At 43.7% G+C, this 21,034-nt stretch overlaps 1 protein-coding gene across 1 annotated transcript; it reads left to right on the top strand.

Annotated features, from left to right (window-relative positions):
* Positions 1–1,398: 1,398 nt before the first annotated feature.
* On the top strand, positions 1,399–13,279 carry AICDA (activation induced cytidine deaminase). Its single transcript, XM_047867193.1, has 5 exons — positions 1,399–1,508; positions 7,919–8,066; positions 10,146–10,416; positions 10,696–10,811; positions 11,244–13,279. Exons 1-5 carry the CDS (start codon positions 1,399–1,401, stop codon positions 11,295–11,297), a joined length of 699 nt encoding a protein of 232 aa, XP_047723149.1. The 3' UTR covers positions 11,298–13,279.
* Positions 13,280–21,034: the final 7,755 nt, after the last annotated feature.

The raw sequence follows: 21,034 nt of genomic DNA, 5'->3' as shown, positions 1-21,034 counted from the left end.
TTTTTTTAAATAAATAAGCATTAATAAAATAAAAATAAAGTGTTTCAAAAGGATTATTCTGATTGCTGTGTTGAGAATAGACTGTAATCGAAAGACAGGGAAGCAGGAAGACCAGTGGGGGGCGGTAATCCAGGTTGCTTGCACCAGAGGTGGTGAAAAGTGGTCAGTCCTGGATTTATTCTGCAAGTAGAGGCCACAGGACTTGCTAATGCAATGGACTTTAGAAGGAAGAGAACCACCAAGGAAGACTGCCAGGTTGGCCTGAGCCGTGGGAGGGACGACACCGTCATGGAGATGGGAAAGATGGCCAAAGGAGCAGGTGTGTTGAGAGAGAGAACAGGGGATCAGTTTGAGGCATGTTGGCGATGCCCCTCGGATATTTAAATGGGGATGCTGAGGTGGCAATTGTTTGCCTCTGTGTTGAGTTCAAGGAAGTGGTCCAAGCTGGAGCGACAGATCTGGGAATCAATGCCTATGGGGTATTCAAAGCCTTGAGGCAGGAAGGGAGCAGAGACCTTAGCTGCTTTACTCACGACTGTACCCCCAGCACCCAACAGTTTCTCTCACGTAGTTAGGCACTGAGTTTCTATTGAATAAAGAAATAGAAAGGATTTATACTGAGTTAGGAGGGAGAAGCAAAATCTTTAATAGACCAAATTGTATGAGGGCAGGAATTTAAAGCCTTTTACTTGAAAAGCCCAAACGGTTTTCCAAGTTCACTGGAGTCATCTGGATGCTGATTCCGTCTGATGAAATAAACATTTTTTAATGCTTTGGGATGCCGCTGCTTCTGACTTCAAAATATATGGCTTGTGGAAAAGACAGCTTTTGCAAAAATTACTCTTGTGCAATCGTCTAGTCTTCTAGCAATTCTTGTAATGCAATCAGAAAGGGGGGGGTGGAAATCAGTGGTTTAGGGTGCATAATTTCTATTCCTAAGTCCTACATAACTGACCACATTTACTTGCTTGGCCACAAAGCAGGAGGTGTTAGTGCTGGTCTCTACTGAGATTCAGAAAGTGTGCACTTACACAAGGGAACAGATGCCTTCAGCTCACAGAAAACAAGATGCTATTTCATTGAACATTACTAATATTATTATTGCACTTTTAAAATTAAAGATGTTATTGGCCACCAGGCTTACAATTTCCTAAGTGTCTCTGGCTATTGTTTCCTGATCTTTGTTACCTGTGGAGCATAGACTGGATTTTTACAGCTGTAGCCCTAAAGGAGCCTATACCTTAAGCAGAACGGCCCTCAGTCATTTACCCACGTGACTTTGCCAATGACAGCCCCGCCTATCTTTTTTGGACCTAAACAAGAGGAAGGCTGTTGGGGTACCTGATGGTGATGATGCCTTGGGGGGGGCGGAGCCTAAGAGGGTAAGCTCAAATTTGAATGTGTGGGGCCAATGCACTGCCAGACAGAGTCAGTGAGGCAGCAGGACTTGAGGCAAGCCTTCCTTGGCCTAAGACTAAGAAAGACACCCTGGAATCCACAATGGACAGGTAAAGCCATCTCCTCATGGGGCGGGGGTGCACTGGCTTTCCTCTCCGAGCAAATCTGAGCTTTCAGATTGGTAGCTATCTGCTTCTCTCCTCTCACTATCTGACTCACTGCCTGGGCAATCTGCACGTTTATTTCTCTGGATCTGTCACATCTGTTCAGATCTTACACGCTGTCTGCCTGATTCTCTCTGTTCTCTCTCTCTCTTCCATATTCAAAAGAACTCCTATGTGCCACGTATGGACTCGTCCTGAGATGTGTCGTGCAGTCAGCACTAGTTTAGAGATTCAATTCATGGAAAGGTATAGCAAGACTATAACTATATTACAAACGGTAGTGGAAATTGTACTAATAATTTTGTCAGCATTCACCTACAAAAGGACTTGTAAACCTTCCTGGGGACTCTTTACTGAAAAATTTAGTTACAGAGTAAGGAGATTATTTTTTAATGCCCATATTCAAAATTAACTGCTTGAAAGTCACTAGGATGATATGTATCTGTTACAGGGAGAAAAATCAGTCAAGCATCAGGAAATAACTTTATTTAGTGTTAATTGTTAGGCAGTTAGTGGCATTTTTACTACTTATCTAGTCTTCCTTTTAATTTTTTAATTTTTTTTTTTATTTTGAGAGAGAGAGAAAGAGAGAGAGAGCAGGGGAGGGGCAGAGAGAGAGGGAGAAAGAGAATTCCAAGCAGGCTTCATGCTGTCGGCACAGAGCCCAATGTGGGGCTTGATCTCATGAACTCTGAGATCATAACCTGAGACAAAATCAAGAGCGGGACGCTTAACCAACTGAGGCACCCAGGCGCCCCTACGTATATAGTCTTTCAGTTTCGTTTAACTTACTTCTTAAATGTATTTTTAAGATTATCAGAATGTTTTCACAAGCAGTTTATAAGTTATTATCACATAACTTATTTTATTCCTACTTACTACAGAAGTATGAGAATCATACTTAATCCTTATGCTTTATCTCAACGCTTTTACAAAGCGTTTACACTACAGAATTGATTGTTTAGATTAAAAAAAATTTTTTTTCAAAAGATTTCAGGTAATCTTTATACCCAATGTGGGGCTTGAACTCACAACCCCAGGATCAAGAGTCTCATGTTTCATCGGCTGAGCCAGCCAGGTGCACCCAGAACTAAGATTTTTAATGGGAGTCTAAATGTTCTTCAGCAAATTTTCTTGAGGGCAAAAATGTCAAATGTCTGCTCAGTTTGCAATCAGATTTTGAAAATTCATCTGAGGTATAAAGAGGTAAAGGGTCCACTGAAAATATTCGTGCATAATGAAATGCAAAGCAATGATTAAATTCGTAGTTGAAGTTCAAAGACACAAAAAGGAGAAAAGATGAAATTCAAGAGGAGAAAAGGGGAAATATACAATTATCATTAAGGAAAAGAAAATCTGCAGAGGGCATTCGTCAGGATTATTTTTAACCCATTTGTCTCTGTTTGCATTGCTGGGGATACAGCGATGTTCTGCCTCACGGGGCACAGCTGTCCAGAGCAGCTGGCAGCCCGCGACCTTGAAGGACTACCTCTACAAAGTCCTTTGTACCCAAAAGAGAAACCAAGAGAACAGGATACTGGAAATGGGCTCCTAGCTACAGTTGAAGGAAAGTGATGGACCTAGAGGGTTAACTAACAGGTCACAATCAAGCGATTCGCTTCACTGTGGTCGCTTCTGACAAACAGTAACGGACTGCTGTATTTCCCCGTGAGGCAGAAGGCAAAAGTCCATCTGAATTCCCTCACCTATCTCACATCCCTTCCAGAACACCTTTTCTTCCTCCCAGCAGCGGATCCCTGCTGTGTGTGATACGGTACCCCTCTCCACACTTTGCTTGGCCATAGAGCCCAGGAGGGTACGTTAGGTGTTTAAAGAAATGTCTCAGTAAGAGATGATGCTTAGTCTGTTTAAAACCGAGCCCCCTGGGGCACCTGGGTGGCTCAGTCGGTTGAGCGACCAACTCTTGATTTCAGCCCAAGTCATGATCTCACTCACGGTTGTGGGATCAAGCCCTACGTTCAGCTCAGCCTGCTTAAAAATCTCTTTGCCTCTGCCCCTCCCCCCGCTTGCTCTCACATGCCAATTTTTCATTCTAAAATGACATGATTAAGCCATTCTTAAATTGCTTGATATACATAATGTGTAGACTGGTGATAAACCCAGTTCTCTGCCTCAGGATTTAAAGTGTATTTCAAGAAGCTTCACGTGTGTGAGGCGAGACATTTTAAATTGAGATGGCTATAAAAAGCTCGTCCTTGCTCACCTAATTGATAAGGTTGACACTTGGATACTTAACTCTTGAATTCAGGGTCTATCACAGGTATTGCATTAAAATTAATTCTCAAGCCGTGTCATCACAAAGACTGGGACATGTTTGTAAAACCTTTATTCACAATAGCCTCAAAGTGGAAACAGTCCAAATGTCCATCGACAGGTGAATGAATACACGTGCTCTAAGCCATGCAATGGGATATTACTTCGCAAAACAGAGGATCAAACTATTAACACATGCAACACTACAAATGAATTTCAAAGTGAAACGAGTCGGACACAAAGGAAGAGATAATGTAGGACTTATACGGAATTCTAGGACGTGGATAGTGACATACGGTGACAGAAAGCAGATTAATGGTTGCCTAGGAAAGGGGGGGAAGAACTGACCGACATAGTGAATGAGGAAACTCTGGGGAGGCGTCCCCTGGAAATGTTCTGTATCCTGATGGTGGTCTCAGCTTTGGGTGTTTACATCTGCCAGTACTCACAAAATTGTACATTTTAAAAGGGTGACGTATGTAAATTATGCCTCAATGGTTTAAAAAAAAAAAAAGGTGAAATAAGTTTCAATTCTCTTGCCAGCCAACCGTATTCAAATCCTTGCCTCGCTCTTTGTTTTTACAAGTTCACTGCACTTTTTCTGTTTGTTTTAATTTGAGAGAGAGAGAGAGAACGGGGGAGAAGGGCAGAGGGATAGAGAGACAATCCCAAGCAGGCTTCACACTCTGCACTGAGCCTGACTCTGGGCTCCATCCCACGACTCCAGGATCATGACCTCTGGGACCGTGACCACAGCCAAGCCGAAATCAAGAGTCAGACGCTCAACCCGAATGAGCCACCCAGGTGTCCCTACAAGTTTACTGCACTTCTGCCCTGGGCCACTAAGTGGCAGCATTATCTCCACAACTCGATAAATCCATTTCTGGAAGAGACTAAAGACAAAACTCGGAGAAACCATCAGTGCTTTGGTATCAACCATACTACAGAGCTTGTGTTAAATCCGCAAACGCAAGGAAACTTGAGTCAGCACAGAGTATTTCCACCAATGCAATGCAATTTAGTGCTCGTGACAAGTAAAACACTGCTCTAGGAATAAGGAAAACAAGGGCATGTGAGCAACATAACGTAATGTTTAGATTATATTGCCAAGTTTAAAAAGCAGCAGAGTGCAAAATTCCGTATGAAATCAGTATAATCCAAACCATGTAAATATGACTGTAAAATACTAGAAAAACATAAAAATTTTTAACTCTTAGATACTACCCTAAATATTGAATTAGGAACATTTGTTTTAATTTTTAAAATTTTAATTCTTTAATATTTATTTATTTATTTATTTTTAATTTTATTTTTTTCCATTTACACCCAAATTAGCATACAGTGCAACAATGATTTCAGGAGTAGATTCCTTAGTGCCCCTTACCCATTTAGCCCATCCCCCCTCCCACACTCCCTCCAGTAACCCTCTGTTTGTTCTCCATATTTGAGTCTCTTCTGTTTTGTCCCCCTCCCTGTTTTTATATTACTTTTGCTTCCCTTCCCTTATGTTCACCTGGTTTTTATCTTAATGTCCTCATATGAGTGAAATCATGATATGTCTTTCTCTGACTTATTTTGCTTAGCATTAATACCCTCTAGTTCCATCCACGCAGTTGCGAATGGCAAGATTTAGTTCTTTTTTTTTTTTTTTTTTTAATTTTTTTTCAACGTTTATTTATTTTTGGGACAGAGAGAGACAGAGCATGAACGGGGGAGGGGCAGAGAGAGAGGGAGACACAGAATCGGAAACAGGCTCCAGGCTCTGAGCCATCAGCCCAGAGCCTGACGTGGGGCTCGAACTCCCGGACCGCGAGATCGTGACCTGGCTGAAGTCGGACGCCTAACCGACTGCGCCACCCAGGCGCCCCAAGATTTAGTTCTTTTTGATGGCTGAGTAATACTCCATTGCATATATATATATATATCATCCATCGATGGACATTTGGGCTCTTCCCATACTTTGGCTATTGTTGATAGTGTAATTCTTTAGTACTTTGAAACGTAACACTTAACTTTTTGTATTCAAGTTAACAACAGCCAAGTACTACTCTTACGTTAAAAAGAGATTTTTTTTCCCTCATGAAGTGACACTTTTCTGCCTCAAAACACAAAGTCTAAATGGGGAGACAGGTCAGCAATCAATTGGTAACCGGGGATGAGAGATTCGGTAGGGATGAACTGGAGAACCAAGGGAAACTACAGGAGGGTTTTTCTTTTGAATGTTTATTTATTTATTTTGAGAGAGAGTGCCCATAGGCCCAGGAGGGTGGGGGGGTGGGGGTAGAAAGAATTCCAAGCAGGCTCTGCAGAGTCCTATGCCGGGCTTGACTCCACGAACTGTGAGATCAGGACCTGAGCCAAAATCAAGAGTCAGGTGCTTAACACACTCAGCCACCCAGGTGCCCCAGGAAGGTCTTTGTCGTTGTTAAGTGTTCGATTTTTGCCTAGAAATTTGGGGACGGTGGTCGCAAGAAAAAAAAATAAAATAAAAAAGAGTTGAATTGTGGTCAGGCTGTGAAGGATATGTAGGTTTTGTCCAGTGAAAAAGACAGGAAAGCATTCACCGGGAGGAAGTGCATCAGCGAGGTGATGGGAAAGAAAAAGCCTCAGAACACACGAGTACCACAGGCACTTGAAGGCAGGGAAGGGCAGGGGGAAGGTAGTAGGAAAGGAGGCTAGAGATGTAGACTGATAACCAAATGTAAAAACTGGCCTAAATACCACATTAAAGAGTTATGGGCAGGGGCTCCTGGGTGGCTCAGTCAGTTGAGCTTCCGACTTTGGCTCAGAGCATGATCTCGAGGTTCGTGAGTGCGAGCCCCGCGTTGGACTCACTGCTGAACCCGCTTTGGATCCTCTTTCCTTCCCCCTCTCTGCCCCTTCCCTGCTCACGCTCTCTCTCTCAAAAGTAAAACACAAAGGGGCGCCTGGGTGGCTCAGTCGGTTGAGCGTCCGACTTCAGCTCAGGTCGCGATCTCACGGTTCGTGAGTTCGAGCCCCGCCGTCGGGCTCTGGGCTGATGGCTCAGAGCCTGGAGCCTGCGTCCGATTCTGTGTCTCCCTCTCTCTCTGCCCCTCCCCCGTTCATGCTCTGTCTCTCTCTGTCTCAAAAATAAACATTAAAAAAAAAATAAGAAAAAAATAAAAAAATAAAACACAAAAATAAAGAGTTATGAGCAGAAGAGATTCACTGGGAGCTTTTCAGCATGGAAATGACATAGTCACGCCTGGGTTTTTGCGAGATCACTCTGGCACAGCACGGAGAATGTTCTTTTGGAGGGTCTGAGGGCAGTGAGACCAGCTTAGAGGCCAGAACAACATGACAACAGAAGGCAGGGGCTTGGACCGAAGCAGAGAGCAGGGGGAACAGTGCAGATACAAACTCAAGAAATGTTTGGAGGTTTAAAAAATAAAAATATTAAAAAGCAAAAGAGAAATATTTGGAGAACTGAATCAATATATTTAGATCATTACTTAAATATGAGGAGTTAAGGAGAAGAATCAATGACCCCCAAGCTTTTAGCCTGGTTACTTGAGATGGAAAAGTAAGGAGAGACAGGATAATCAGGATGGCGGGCAGTTTGGGAATTCTGTTTTGACCGTGTTGAGTTTGAAGTACACACTGGGCATTCAGGTAACATTTGGAGGGGAACTCCGAAAGAAAAAAATTATGGAACCCCAGGAACAAGTTTGTAATTCCAAGCTGTCAGCATCTAAAAGACAGCTGTGGGAGGAGACTGTCCTGTGAGTGCACATGGTTTGGGGGTTCTGGCTACCTGTCAATTGGTCTTAAATATAAGCACGAAGAAGGGTTAATAATGGAGTCCAAGTTCAGCTCGGGTCCTGATCTCACGGTTCATGGGTTCGAGCCCCGCGTCGGGCTCTGTGCTGACAGCTCAGAGCCTGGAGCCTGCTTAGGATCCTGTGTCTCCCTCTCTCTCTCTACCCCTCCCCTGCTCGCACTCTGTCTCTCAAAAATAAATAAACATTAAAAAAATTCTTTAAAAAAAAGCCTGAAGGAAAGCCAGGAGTGACCAGAGAAGGAGCTGTACTCCTGTATGTTCCTCCCTCTCTCATCCACAGCCTCCTGATGAAGCAGAGGAAGTTTCTCTACCATTTCAAGAATGTCCGCTGGGCTAAGGGTCGCCATGAGACCTACTTGTGCTACGTGGTGAAGCGGCGGGACAGTGCCACCTCCTTCTCATTGGACTTCGGTCACCTTCGAAACAAGGTATCAATTATTTGCTTCCAAGGCAATTAAAAGCTAGACGATGGGCACTTTTAAAACCATCTGCTGACGGTACTACATTTCAGCCTGTCTCACATTTAGGTCTTCAGATTTCTTCCTTTCTTTTTTTTTTTTTTTTTTAATTTAAGAAAATCGTAGGTTTGTCTATTTTGAGAGAGAGACAGAGACAGAGAGCACAGGATAGGGGCAGAGAGAGGGAGAGAGAATCCCAAGCAGGCTCCGCACTGTTAGCACGGAGCCCACACGGGGCTTGAACTCATGAACTGTGAGATCATGACCTGAGCCCAGATCAAGAGTCAGAGCTTCAACCAACTGTGCCACCCAGGCGCCCCAATCTTTTTCTTTTTTAAATGTCCACGAAATTCAGGGCGCCTGGGTGGTTTAGTCAGTTAAGTGTCCAACTCTTGATCTTGGTTCAGGTCATGATCTCACAGTTCGTGAGTTCGAGCCCCGCAGAGGGCTCTACCCTGATGGTGCAGAGCCTGCTTGGAATTCTGTCTCTCCTTCTCTCCGCCCCTCCCCCACTTGTGCTCATGCAAGCTCTCTCTTAAAATAGATAAACTTAAAAAAAATACATAAATGTCCATGAAATTGTAATTGTTATGCCCCAAAGCGTGTCATCCAATGTCCTCCCCAATCATGCTGGGTACATTACTGCCACACCTTGCTTCAATGCCAAGAGTTAACTGCCCCCAAAATCTCTCCCCTCTCCCCAGCAAATGAATTGCCTTTGAGGTTAAGGAAGAAATCAAATGTAGGAGCCTTTTGATTTAGGAGAATGTTATCAGCTCATTCAAGCTAAATCTTAAATGTGAAAATCAAATTTTCTTTAGAATTTTTGAAAAGTAAGGAAGAAAAATTGAGGAAACATTAATAATGACTCAATTCTGTTTGCCAAATGATTCCTATTCCCTTCTGCTCACACAGATCATAAGCCAATGAGTACATTCAGTATGAGACCCAGAATACTCAGGGAAGCTTCAATTGGCTGATTAATTAAACCGATCTCTCAGCATCTAGAAGATCAGAGAATTACACTTCCAAGAGACTTCTTCACCATAACCAGATGGGTTTACATAAGCTTCTGCCAACGATTATTTCCTGTCTCATAACAGGCAGTGACATCTGGTATCGGTGGGAGTCCCAGGGAAGAATCCATGGGTGGAAGGACACTGACTCATTGTTTAGTGTTTATCTGACTGTTCAGTTTCCTTTGCCTCCATTTATATTGCGTAAATTATCTCACTACAATTGTTTAACATCCTAATCTCTTTCTTGTTTGCTGATGTGGCACATTCTACGTATGGAAGGCTTTGCAGTTACCAACCCTTTATTTCTTTCTCATTTAAGCCTCACACCAGCCTATTTCACTGGTGTGGAATTAGAAGATCCAAGAGTTGGGTAAATTGTCTCAGTCACCTGAGTGGTGACGCCAGGAACCGGAACCTAGATCATCGGATTCCGGGGCTAACGAGCTTCCCGCAACACTAAGCCGACTTGCTGTATCTCACTATTGTGAGATTATTATTACAATCGCAGGGATCACACAATGCGCAAACACATTCAATTGTTCTTAATCCTTAGCAGTGCCTATTACCTCTCTTACAACACCCCTCTGTCGGCCTTACTCTAATGTGTTTTGCCCCTTCATAAGTTTCCTACCTCCCCCTAGCGGTCTGGTGTATTTCCACGATGTCAAGCAACAGGACTTCCTTCCAAGCCATTTTCTTTCTCCTTAAAGGTGCAAAAAGTTAACCTCACAAGCGCAGCTTAAAAAACTCCACGACAGTGTGATGCTACTTCAACCAGGCTCATTTCATCCTGCCGGTCCACAGAAAAATCCATAACCTGTCTCCACGCCGCAGGGCCACGGCGGCAAAAGGGTTCGGGCCTCGCCGCTCCTTCGGGGAGTTAGCAAAACGTTTTGCAACGTTAAGGCCCAAAACTGCGGACACCCCATAAGAGATTACTGTGGGGAGCAGGTGAATCAATGACCGTAAAGCTACCGGCGCCGCAGTCAAGGTCAGTGAACGTCACCTAAGTCGTCTCCTCTCTCCGCAGAACGGCTGCCACGTGGAACTGCTCTTCCTCCGCTACATCTCCGACTGGGACCTGGACCCTGGCCGCTGCTACCGCGTCACCTGGTTCACCTCCTGGAGCCCCTGTTACGACTGCGCCCGGCACGTGGCCGACTTTCTGAGGGGGTACCCCAACCTCAGTCTGAGGATCTTCACCGCGCGCCTCTACTTCTGCGAGGACCGCAAGGCCGAGCCCGAGGGGCTGCGGCGCCTGCACCGCGCGGGCGTCCAAATCGCCATCATGACCTTCAAAGGTGCGGAGGGGACGTCTGCTGCGCAGGCGCCGTGCGGCAGCTCTGGTTCAGGATTGCAATTCAGAATGAGAAACGTCGGGGGCGGGATCCAGCTGAAAATTATCAACTAGAATTGGAGGAAAAGAATTAAGGGCTTGGACACCAGGCTTTGGGGGAGATGAGAATTAAGGGGGAGGGGGTGTGGGGGCATGAGGGGGGCAGGGTTTTCTTTCTTTTCTCTTGATTTGGGATCTGAACTGTCTTCTACCCCATCTCCCTCTTTTTTTTTTTTTTCTAAAGATTATTTTTATTGCTGGAATACTTTTGTGGAAAATCGTGAAAAAACTTTCAAAGCCTGGGAGGGGTTGCACGAAAATTCAGTTCGTCTATCCAGACAGCTTCGACGCATTCTTTTGGTAAGGGGCTTCTTGGCTTCTCCTTTCCTTTCTCTCTCCAAAGTCATCTTTTCCTGCAGCGACTTGTGTTTTCCTTTCTTATATTTTTCACACTGTCGTTATGTGCGCGTGTGTGTAAATATCACTCCTTATTTTTCCCCCGGTGAAAGCCTATTTTCTGGCTTTTTTTGTTGTTGTCGTTTCTCCCGCATTTGAGTTTGCTCTTCTGTTTCAGAGCCCTCTGCCGGGATGCCTTTCCCTTCCCCTCTTGGATCCCTCACATGTCTCTTTCTTGGTTAGATTCTCAAGAGCTGTCTTTTCCTCCTGGTAGCGTTCCTTCCTCTTCTCTTCCTGTCTCTTCCTAGTCCCCCCCCCCCCCCCACTCCCTCCCCCCTTACTTTCTTGCAAAATGTTACGAAGTCATCCCCTGAGTCTCCTTCTCTTTCTCCACAGCCCCTGTATGAGGTTGATGACTTGAGAGATGCATTTCGTACTTTGGGACTTTGACAGCAGCCTCCAAGAATGTCACATATTATAAGCTATCTCCGAAGACAATGGGTAAAAGGACGATCTTTCAAGAAGTCTGTTTTTCTTCAACTCTCACTTCCTTAGAGTTTAGAGAAAAAAATATTCGTATACAGGGCTTGTTTAAAAAACATCTGGAAAGTAGACCAGGAGCACAGGCCCACCGAGGTAGCGGTGCAACCGGTGCAGGTTTTAATGCAACAGCGCCCTCTACTGTGAAATGGCAGAATTGCAGGGCCTGGGAGCGCCTAAAGTGTCCCGTTCTATGACTTTTAGGCTGGGAGGAAACAGAAGGTAACTCCCTAAAAGCATGGTGAGAAGATCAAATATTTTTATAATCAGTTTCCTCTATTATTCGTTCTGAGTTTTTCAAGGATATTACTGATACATTTTTGTACTCTTTGCCTTTGGGGTTCACTTTCAAGTGAACAGACCTCCACCAGTCCATGATCTATGTAGAACCACCTAATGAAAGACTCTGGGTGATTGTAAACCCCCAAACATCTTCTCAGAGCATTAATATCTAAGCATGTGCTGTCTGTTTTAATTGTCTGAGGCACGTTTCCCTGTTTGTACACACAACGGGTTTTTTCTTGGTATGGAATATGCGCGATCACCTTCAGGCTATTTTATAATAAAGGATCTTAAAATGAATATGAGGACTGACGAAGACGCGCTGAAAGTTAGTTGGTGCTTCAAGTCACACATCTGGAAACACAGATCCTTTTTAAAGAAGCCCATAGTTCAGAAAACACAACCACACATTTCGCGGGTAATCAGGTAACACTTGAAGAGGAGTTGCTTCCGTGTTAAAACCAGGCACCTGTTCTCCCCGATGGGTCTGTTGACTTGAACAGCGTCAACCAGGCCAACAGGTTCCTACTTTATGTGATGCTTCTCTCAAAGAAATGTTCACTATTTAAGAGAGTGTGATAAAAAGAGAACAATATTTGGGAAGGATGACAGAGCATAGCAAAGAAAGAGTGTTTTATCCAGCAAAATGTAAGGGAGCCAGCCTATGGCACAGAGACTGCCTAGGTGTAACAACTATCCTTGACTGTGAGAAAAATAGTCAAAGCAACCACGTCACTGTGCAGTTATCTCCTGGAAACCCTTGCAATGCAGATAAATAGATCCACAGGACAAGTTGAATGCACAATCGTATTGTCCTACAAATACAAACGGGTGCCAGGGCCAGTCAGTAAAAGAATATAAGTTCTTTCAACAAACAGCTAGGACAATGGATATCTATAGGCAAAAGAATCAGTTTGGGTCTCTACCACATGCCATATATAAAAGTTAACTCAAAATTTATCAACTGCCTGCATGTAAGAACTACAGACTATAAAACCCTTAGGAGGAAACATAGGTGAAAATCTTCGTGACCTTGGATTAGACAACAGTCTCTAAAATATGACACCAACAGCACAAGCAACAAAAGGGAAAAAAAATAGAGAGATTGGATTTCATTACGATGAGAAGCTTTTGCACATCAAAGGATAGTAGGAAGGAACTGAAGAGACAGCTTGCAAAATGGGAGGAAATATTTGCAAATAGTGAGTCTAGTATGCAGAATACATAAAGAACTCTTATAACCCATAACAAAAATCAACCTAATTAAAAATGACCAGAAGACTCGAATAGACATTTCTTCAAAGATGAAACACACAAATGTCTAATAAGCACATGAAAGATACCCCTTAGTCATTAGGGAACATTCTTAGTCATTAGGGATATGCAAATCAAAGCCACAATGAGATACCACTCATACAATTAGGATGGTTATCAACAACAAGAAAAGCAATAATAACAATTGTTGCTAAGGCTGTGGAGAAACTGGAACTTCTATGTATTAACTGGCAGAAATGCACAACTGTGAGGCCACTCTGAAAGACAGTCTGGTGGTTCCTCAAAAGAGAATAAAAGACAGAATTATTGCATGACCCAGCAATTGCACTTCTAGGCATTTATCCAAGGGATTAATGTTTTGTTTTTTGCTTTTAATTTAAGAATCTCTAAACCCCACGTGGGGCTCAAACCCGTGACCCTAAGATCAAGAGTCTCACACTCTACCGACTGAGCCAGTCAAGCACCCCTACATCCAAGAGATTAAAAGCAGTGCTCACTTCGGCAGCACATACACCAAGAGGTTAAGAGCGTTGTGTGGAAACAAAAACTTGTAAGTGAGTGCTTACAGCGGGAGTATTCGTGCTAGAAAAGTAGGAACACCAAATGTCCATCAGGTGATGGGTGAATAAACAAACGTGGTATCTCCATCCAATGGTGTCGTATTCGGTCATAAAAAGGAATGAGGTACGGATACATGCCACAACATGGACGAATCTTGGAAACATGATGCCAAATGAAAGAAAGCCAGACGAAAATGCCACACGTCGTACGATTCTGCCTATTTGGGAGGTCCGGAGCAAGCAAACCCACAGAGGCAAAGCTTAGTGGTTGACAAGAGGGAGAAGGGCATGGGAATTACTGAACGCATACGGCGTTTCTTTGTGGGGTGACGAAAATGGTCTAGGATTTGATAGTCGTCATGGTTGCGAGCCATTCTGAATGTCCCCCCAAACCACTAACTTGTATATTTTAAAGTGGCTAAGATTTGCGTGTGTGTGTGAATCGATAGATGAATTTACAAATGTGGATTTTACGTTATGTGAATTCTATCTCCACTTTTGTTTATTTATTTATTTTTTAATGTTTTATTTATTTTTGAGACAGAGACAGAGCATGAGCAGAGGAGGGTCAGAGAGAGAGGGAGACACAGAATCCGAAGCAGGCTCCAGGCTCTAAGCCGTCAGCACAGAGCCCGACGCGGGGCCCGAACCCACGGACTGCGAGATCGTGACCTGAGCCGAAGTCAGATGCTTAACCGACTAAGCCACCCAGGCGCTCCTCTATCTCCACTTTTAAAACAAGTCAGTGATGGGGCGCCTGGGTGGCTCAGTCGGTTAAGCGTCCAACTTCGGCTCAGGTCACGATCTCACAGTCTGTGAGTTCGAGCCCCGCGTCAGGCTCTGGGCTGATGGCTCAGAGCCTGGAGCCTGTTTCCGATTCTGTGTCTCCCTCTCTCTCTGCCCCTCCCCCGTTCATGCTCTGTCTCTCTCTGTCTCAAAAATAAATAAACGTCAAAAAAATAAAAAATAAAACAAGTCAGTGACTTTGGAGGTGAACCTGAATTTGAATTCTGTTTCTATGCGACAGCGGGCAAGATATGTTTAACCCATCTACAACTTTAATTTCCTATCTCTACATGGGTGACAACGTGAACTTTTCACATGTTTTTGTTAGGTATTAAATTAGAAGATAAGACAAAGCTGGTGCTCTCTCAATAATGAGCATTGCCACCCTTTCTGTTGGCAGGACAGAAACGTAAGACATCACCCTCGACATCACCCTCTGCTCCCATATCCCGTCCTCCAGACTTTGTATGCTAAACACTTCTTGAATTTATTTACTTTTCTCTCCCTCTCCTCTACTAGTACCTAAGAAAGGGCAAAATAAACACCAAAACAAATGTAAAAATAGCCCTTGATAATTGAAAGCTGGTCCCACACTTAGAGCCAGGCCGTACTATTTTCGTATTGGACAGAAACAATCTCATAGAATACCAGCCTCAGACAAGTTCACTCGGACTGATAAAAATGAGAGAAAGCAAAACCATTTCATAATTTGTCTGAGCCACCCCCAAAAATACCAAACACCGCCTCTCTGGGCTGGAAGGAATGACTGCTACTTCTTTGCCGATTACAGCTTTATCCTTGTTCCACTCAGCCCTCCCCAAAGATTTGACACACCCAGTTGTAGAATTGACCCCATTTCCTCACCATATCTAATCTAACACAAATCCCCAAGTTCTTAGACCCTCCCTCAAATCACCAAACCAAAGCCCAGATTCTGTAATTAAATTCCAAGCCATGAAGTGGCTCAGTAAGAGAAAACACCCTCTGACTGAGAGACTTAATGGCTTCCCATGATGTGTCTTCTCCCTCACTACAAGAGTAATAAATCCCACTGGTTCAACTTCAGGAGCTGTGTCGCTCATGGTCTTTGGATGGAGGCCATTGACACATCTCAGCTGGAACTATCGACTTCTCTAGTCTATTGTAATAGTTATGATATTCACTAATTATTACATGCTAACTGAGAAGTTTCGAGGCCACTTTTAAGCCACTGGCTTGCGCAACGAAAATTTGAGTGAAGCAATGGCCCCAGTTGACGCAAACAGGGTCATTAAGCGACCCACCTCAAAATCGCCAGAAGCCCCAGTGAACCAATCAGCTACTTACAACCAGGCAGTTTTCAAACAAGGGAAAATGCCCTATGTTCCCATACCTCCTCACTCTGCCCTCATCACTGTGGTCTCTCACCACTGCTTCGTGGCAGGGTATTCAATAAACTTCTCTTTAGTTTGCCTTGGGGTGAATTCTTTTAACGTCAGTGCGGTCAGCCCCCACCCAGTTGGGATGCCTCACGAGAAGCATTCTGTGGTGGTGAAGATATGGTTGGTTTTGTTTTGTTTGAGAGAGAGAAAGAGAGACAGAATATCCTAAGCAGGCTCCACACCCGACACAGAGCTCCATCCCATAACTCTGGGATCATGACCTGAGCCGAAATCAAGAGTTGGGTGCTCAACAGACTGAGCCACCCAGGCGTCCCATATGGTTGTTTTTTTTTTTCAACGTTTTTATTTATTTTTGGGACAGAGAGAGACAGAGCATGAATGGGGGAGGGGCAGAGAGAGAGGGAGACACAGAATCGGAAACAGGCTCCAGGCTCCGAGCCATCAGCCCAGAGCCTGATGTGGGGCTCGAACTCACGGACCACGAGATCGTGACCTGGCTGAAGTCGGACGCTTAACCGACTGCGCCACCCAGGCGCCCCCCATATGGTTGTTTTTAAGAAAGTTTCATGACAGGGGCACCTGGCTGGCTCAGTCAGTAGAGTATGCCACTCTTGATCTCAGGATTGTGAGTTCAAACCCCGTGTTGGGTGTGGAGCTCCCTTAATTTTTTTTTCATGAGAAATAAATGCTGGATCTGTTATTCATTCTTCTTAACATTTACTGATCAACTACTAGATGCATAGCATTGTGACCAACATATATATACACATATATATATATATACACATATATATACACATATACACATATATATACACATATATATACACATATATATACACACACATATATAAATATACATATATATACATACATATACATATATATACATATATACATATATATACATATATACATATGCATATACATACACACACACACACACATATATATATATATATATCCCTGTGTTCTAAAAACATTCCAAGGGTGCCTGGGGGGGCTCAGTCGGTTAAGCGTCCAACTTCAGCTCAGGTCATGGTCTCGGAGTTTGTGGGTTCAGGTCGCGGTTCATTGGTTCAAGCCCCGTGTCCGGCTCTGTGCTGGCAGCTCAGAGACTGGAGCCTGCTTTCAGAGTCTGTGTCTCCCTTTCTCTGCCCCTCCCCTGCTCACACATACTCTCTCTCTTTCAAAAATAAACATTAAAAAATTTTTTTTTCTAAAAAATAAAAGCTTACGTTCCAGCCAGAAAGACTAGCCATGTACATGAAGAAAATACTGTATGTGGTTTTATTTATTTTTTTTTCAACGTTTATTTATTTTTTTGGGACAGAGAGAGACAGAGCATGAACGGGGGAGGGGCAGAGAGGGAGACACAGAATCGGAAACAGGCTCCAGGCTCCGAGCCATTAGCCCAGAGCCTGACGCGGGGCTCGAACTCACGGACCGCGAGATCGTGACCTGACCTGAAGTCGGACGCTTAACCGACTGCACCACCCAGGCGCCCCATGTCTCAATACTCTTTACAGGCTTAACTAAATTCCCTTAAACCGTTCAGCTTAAAAGGCCAAGATCTAATATGAGATTCTTTAAATCACCTTTGTATGCACATTATCCTGAACTACAAACAAAGTTATTAATACAATTGGTTTGACCTATTTTATCATCTACAGATTCAAGCCTGGACTTTTATAGGGTTGCAAAGTAGTTCATGTACTTAAGATGATAGAACTTAACATCTAAGATGGGCTGGACAATGACAGTGATATAGTTACTTTTCCATTACAACGTTTGAGATTCCAGACCAGCCATGGAATCTGAGAACGACATAGTTCCGGGTTTATGCTATTACAGTAGGAATGGACCCATGGGCCCTTTTATAGGGTTGATTTGTTAACAGGAGATCTTCAGCTACTCTCAGCAACTAAATAATAGTTACCCAGTTTGGGTAGATGGAATTTGACACCCCCTACCATGTTGCAGCTAACTTCCATCACTACTTGGATTTAACTAATCTCCTCACTGATCGATTTGACTGTGAATTTTTTCCATAGTCTTGGCCGCCATTCTATAATCTAATGTTCGGAAGTTAAATTAATAATGCAACTACAATGCAGCTTGAGAAATTGCCAGTCACAATATGACTTAATGACAAATAAGTGGTAACAGTGATGCTTTGGATTTCTGGAAGGAAGAGATTATTGTGGGTGAAGAAGCCAAGAAAAGATAGAGGTTGAAATTTACCTGGACCTTGGGAGAAATGTTAAATACTTCAGCATGTTTCCAAAAATCTCTGTGAATAAGGTGATGAATGGTTCAATAGTGACCTTTATAAATTCCGTTAAAAGTATCTTTTTTTTAAGTTTGTTTACTTTGAGAGAGAGCACATGGGGGCACGCAAATAGAGGAGGGCAGAGAGAGAGAGAAAGAACTCCAAGCAGGGTCCCTGTTGTCAGTGCAGTGCCCCATGAGGCTCAATCTCAGAGAACATGACCTTAGTGGAAATCTAGAGTCAGACGCACGATGGACTGAGCCACCCAGGTGGCTCATAAAAGTATTTAAAAAAAATTTTTTTTTTTTTTGGAGAGAGAGAGACACAGAGTGTGAGTGTGCGGGAGGTGCAGAGAGAGACGGAGACAAAATCCGAAGCAGGCTCCAGGCTCTGAGCTGTCAGCACAGAGCCCGACGCCGGGCTGGAACTCACAAACCGTGAGACCATGACCTGAGCTGAAGTCAGACGCTTAACTGACGGAGCCCCCCAGGCACCCCTATAGTATTTTAAATATATGTACCCTTTAACCTTACAATTTCGTTTCTAGGAAACGAATCTGAAGACAGAAATCCCTCTCACTATCTGTACCCAAAGTTACATAGACAAGGGCATGTATGTATACAGCCCTGTAGTAGGGAGAAACTGTAAGTAATCAAGCCACTAGTGAGACGGTTAATTATAGAACAGTAGTAGGAGTCGGCAGCAATTGTAAAAGAATGCTGGAAAGCTACACAAATGTATATAGGCAGACAGAGGACCCCTCAGCGACAGTGGCCATCCCCTCCAGCCGCCCTCCCGGTAGACGAGGCCGGCAAGCAGCAAACAGAAGTCGTCAGGTTCTTTCATATCAAAACAGCAAAACACCGAAAAAGGGAGTTAAGGGAACCCCGTTCTTCACTGTCGAAGCCACAGACAAGCCTTCCTGACACCCTGTAACCGCACCTTGCACCAAGTGGCAATTAAACTCCAAGCAGCCATTGACATAGGAAAATATCCAAAACATATTGCTAAGTGAAAAAAAAAAAAAAACTTTTAAAATGCTTCATATAGTTTGATCTCATTTATGCTTTAATGGGTATGTATGTGTATATGTATACATACTTTTTGTTTTTACATATACAGATACATATTCATAAATATACACTTAAGCAAAAGGGCTGAAGAGATAAAATCCGAACTATCAACTGTGGTTATATCCAGAGAGAAAATCTGTATGGGAGGAAGAAGGCACGGGAGAGGGAACTTTTTACTTCACATATTTCAACAAAAGAAGTGTCACCGTAAATTTTTAATCATTAAAATTTAAGCGAAGAAAATACCATTTAAAACATAGGACTGATCGGGATTCATTACTTCATATTCTCCAGTGTTTATTTACTAACATATAGAATATTCCACCAAGAGGAATTCTACAAGAGTGATTAGATATTAAGGAATTGAGAACATTCCAGTAAAATAAGTCTAGCAAAGGCATGGGTCTTTCTTTGACTGTCTAAAAGCTTTCCTCCTACTACCGATGATTTATGAAATGCTTTTTAGAGGGTTGAGCCATCTGTAGGAAAGAGTCCAGTAGAGTTGGGCCAGCAAAAGAGAAACAGAGATATATATTAACGGGTTGGCTTACATGACTGTAGGCTCAGCAAAACAAGTCTGGAATCTGAGTGCTGGCTGTCGGAAAGGGCGGGCCGGGACGTTAGGGCAGGAGCCGAGATGCTTCAGTCCCCAAGTGGAAGCATCTCTGTAGAAGCTCCCTTGTTCTTATATCCTTTAAACTAATTGGATCAGGCCCACCCAGATTATCTAGAAATCTAACCGTCAACTGATTATGGACCTGTAGGAATATCAACAAAATATCCCAGAGTAACACCTAGGTTAGTCTTGGAGTAACTGGAGCCTAGCCAAGTTGACTCATAAAACATACATCACACGGGGCTCCTGCGTGGCCCAGTCGGATGAAGCATCCGACTTCGGCTCAGGTCACGGTTTGTGGGTTCGAGCCCCGCGTCAGGCTCTGTGCTGACAGCTCGGAGCCTGGAGCCTGCTTCAACTCTGTGTCTCCCCTCTCTGCACCTCCCCCGCTCATACTCTGTCTGTCTCTCAAAAATAGAAACATTAAAAAATATAATTAATAAAACCCCACATGTCACAGTATGTATATGTAAAAAGCAAAAACAAACAAAACTCCTTTTTCCCCCCCAAAAAGCTCCCCCCTGTTCACCTCCCTTATTTTTCTTTAAGATTTTATTTTATTTTTAATTTTTAAAAATGTTGGGGCGCCTGGGTGGCCCAGTCAGTTAAGCGTCCGACTTCAGCCAGGTCACGATCTCGCGGTCCGTGAGTTCGAGCCCCGCTTGGGGCTCTGGGCTGATGGCTCGGAGCCTGGAGCCTGTTTCCGATTCTGTGTCTCCCTCTCTCTCTGCCCCTCCCCCGTTCATGCTCTGTCTCTCTCTGTCCCAAAAATAAATAAAAACGTTGAAAAAAAAATTTTTTTTTAATGTTTATTTATTTCTTTTGAGAGAGAAAAGAGACCTTGGGTAGGGGAAGGGCAGAGAGAGAGGGAGACAGAATCCCAAGCAGGCTCTGAGCTATTGGCACAGAGCCTGACAAGGGGCTCGATCCCACAAATTGTGAGATCATGACCTGAGCTGAATCAAGAATTGGACGCTCAACAGACTAAGCCACCCAGGCGCCCCTTTAAGATGTTATTTTTAAGTATTCTCTACAGCCAACATTAGGCTCGAACTCACAACCCTGAGATCAAGAGTCTCATGCTCCACCAAATGAGCCGGCCAGGCAGGCATTCCTGTTCAGCTCCCAGCGATGTTTTCAAATTCCCCAAAGAGACACAGTTTACCTATGTTACCTATGGCTTTACCTATCTTTTGGGCCGTTCAAAATACGTTTCGACTGAGTTGGTATCAGTGCGAATTAGAAATGAGAGGCATAAACCAGTTTACAGACTTAGAGGGGAAGAGTGATTAGATATGAACGTTGCAAAGGGGACAGTGAATTAAAAGCAAATCACAGATTTCTACACTGACTGGAGTATCACTCCTTGATGATAGTTGTCTTTGAAAGAAATACGTTGTC

Source organism: Prionailurus viverrinus, chromosome B4 (genome assembly GCF_022837055.1).
Source record: "Prionailurus viverrinus isolate Anna chromosome B4, UM_Priviv_1.0, whole genome shotgun sequence".
In the NCBI taxonomy this organism is placed as follows: Eukaryota; Metazoa; Chordata; class Mammalia; order Carnivora; family Felidae; genus Prionailurus; species Prionailurus viverrinus.
This window is presented reverse-complemented; position numbering and strand designations above follow the sequence as displayed.

Coding starts and splice junctions, on each gene's coding strand:
- AICDA (XM_047867193.1), top strand. CDS start 1,399: ATGTGTGGGGCCAATGCACTGCCAGACAGAGTCAGTGAGGCAGCAGGA. Junction 1,509..7,918: donor CTGGAATCCACAATGGACAG/GTAAAGCCATCT, acceptor TCTCATCCACAG/CCTCCTGATGAAGCAGAGGA. Junction 10,812..11,243: donor AGCTTCGACGCATTCTTTTG/GTAAGGGGCTTC, acceptor CTTTCTCCACAG/CCCCTGTATGAGGTTGATGA.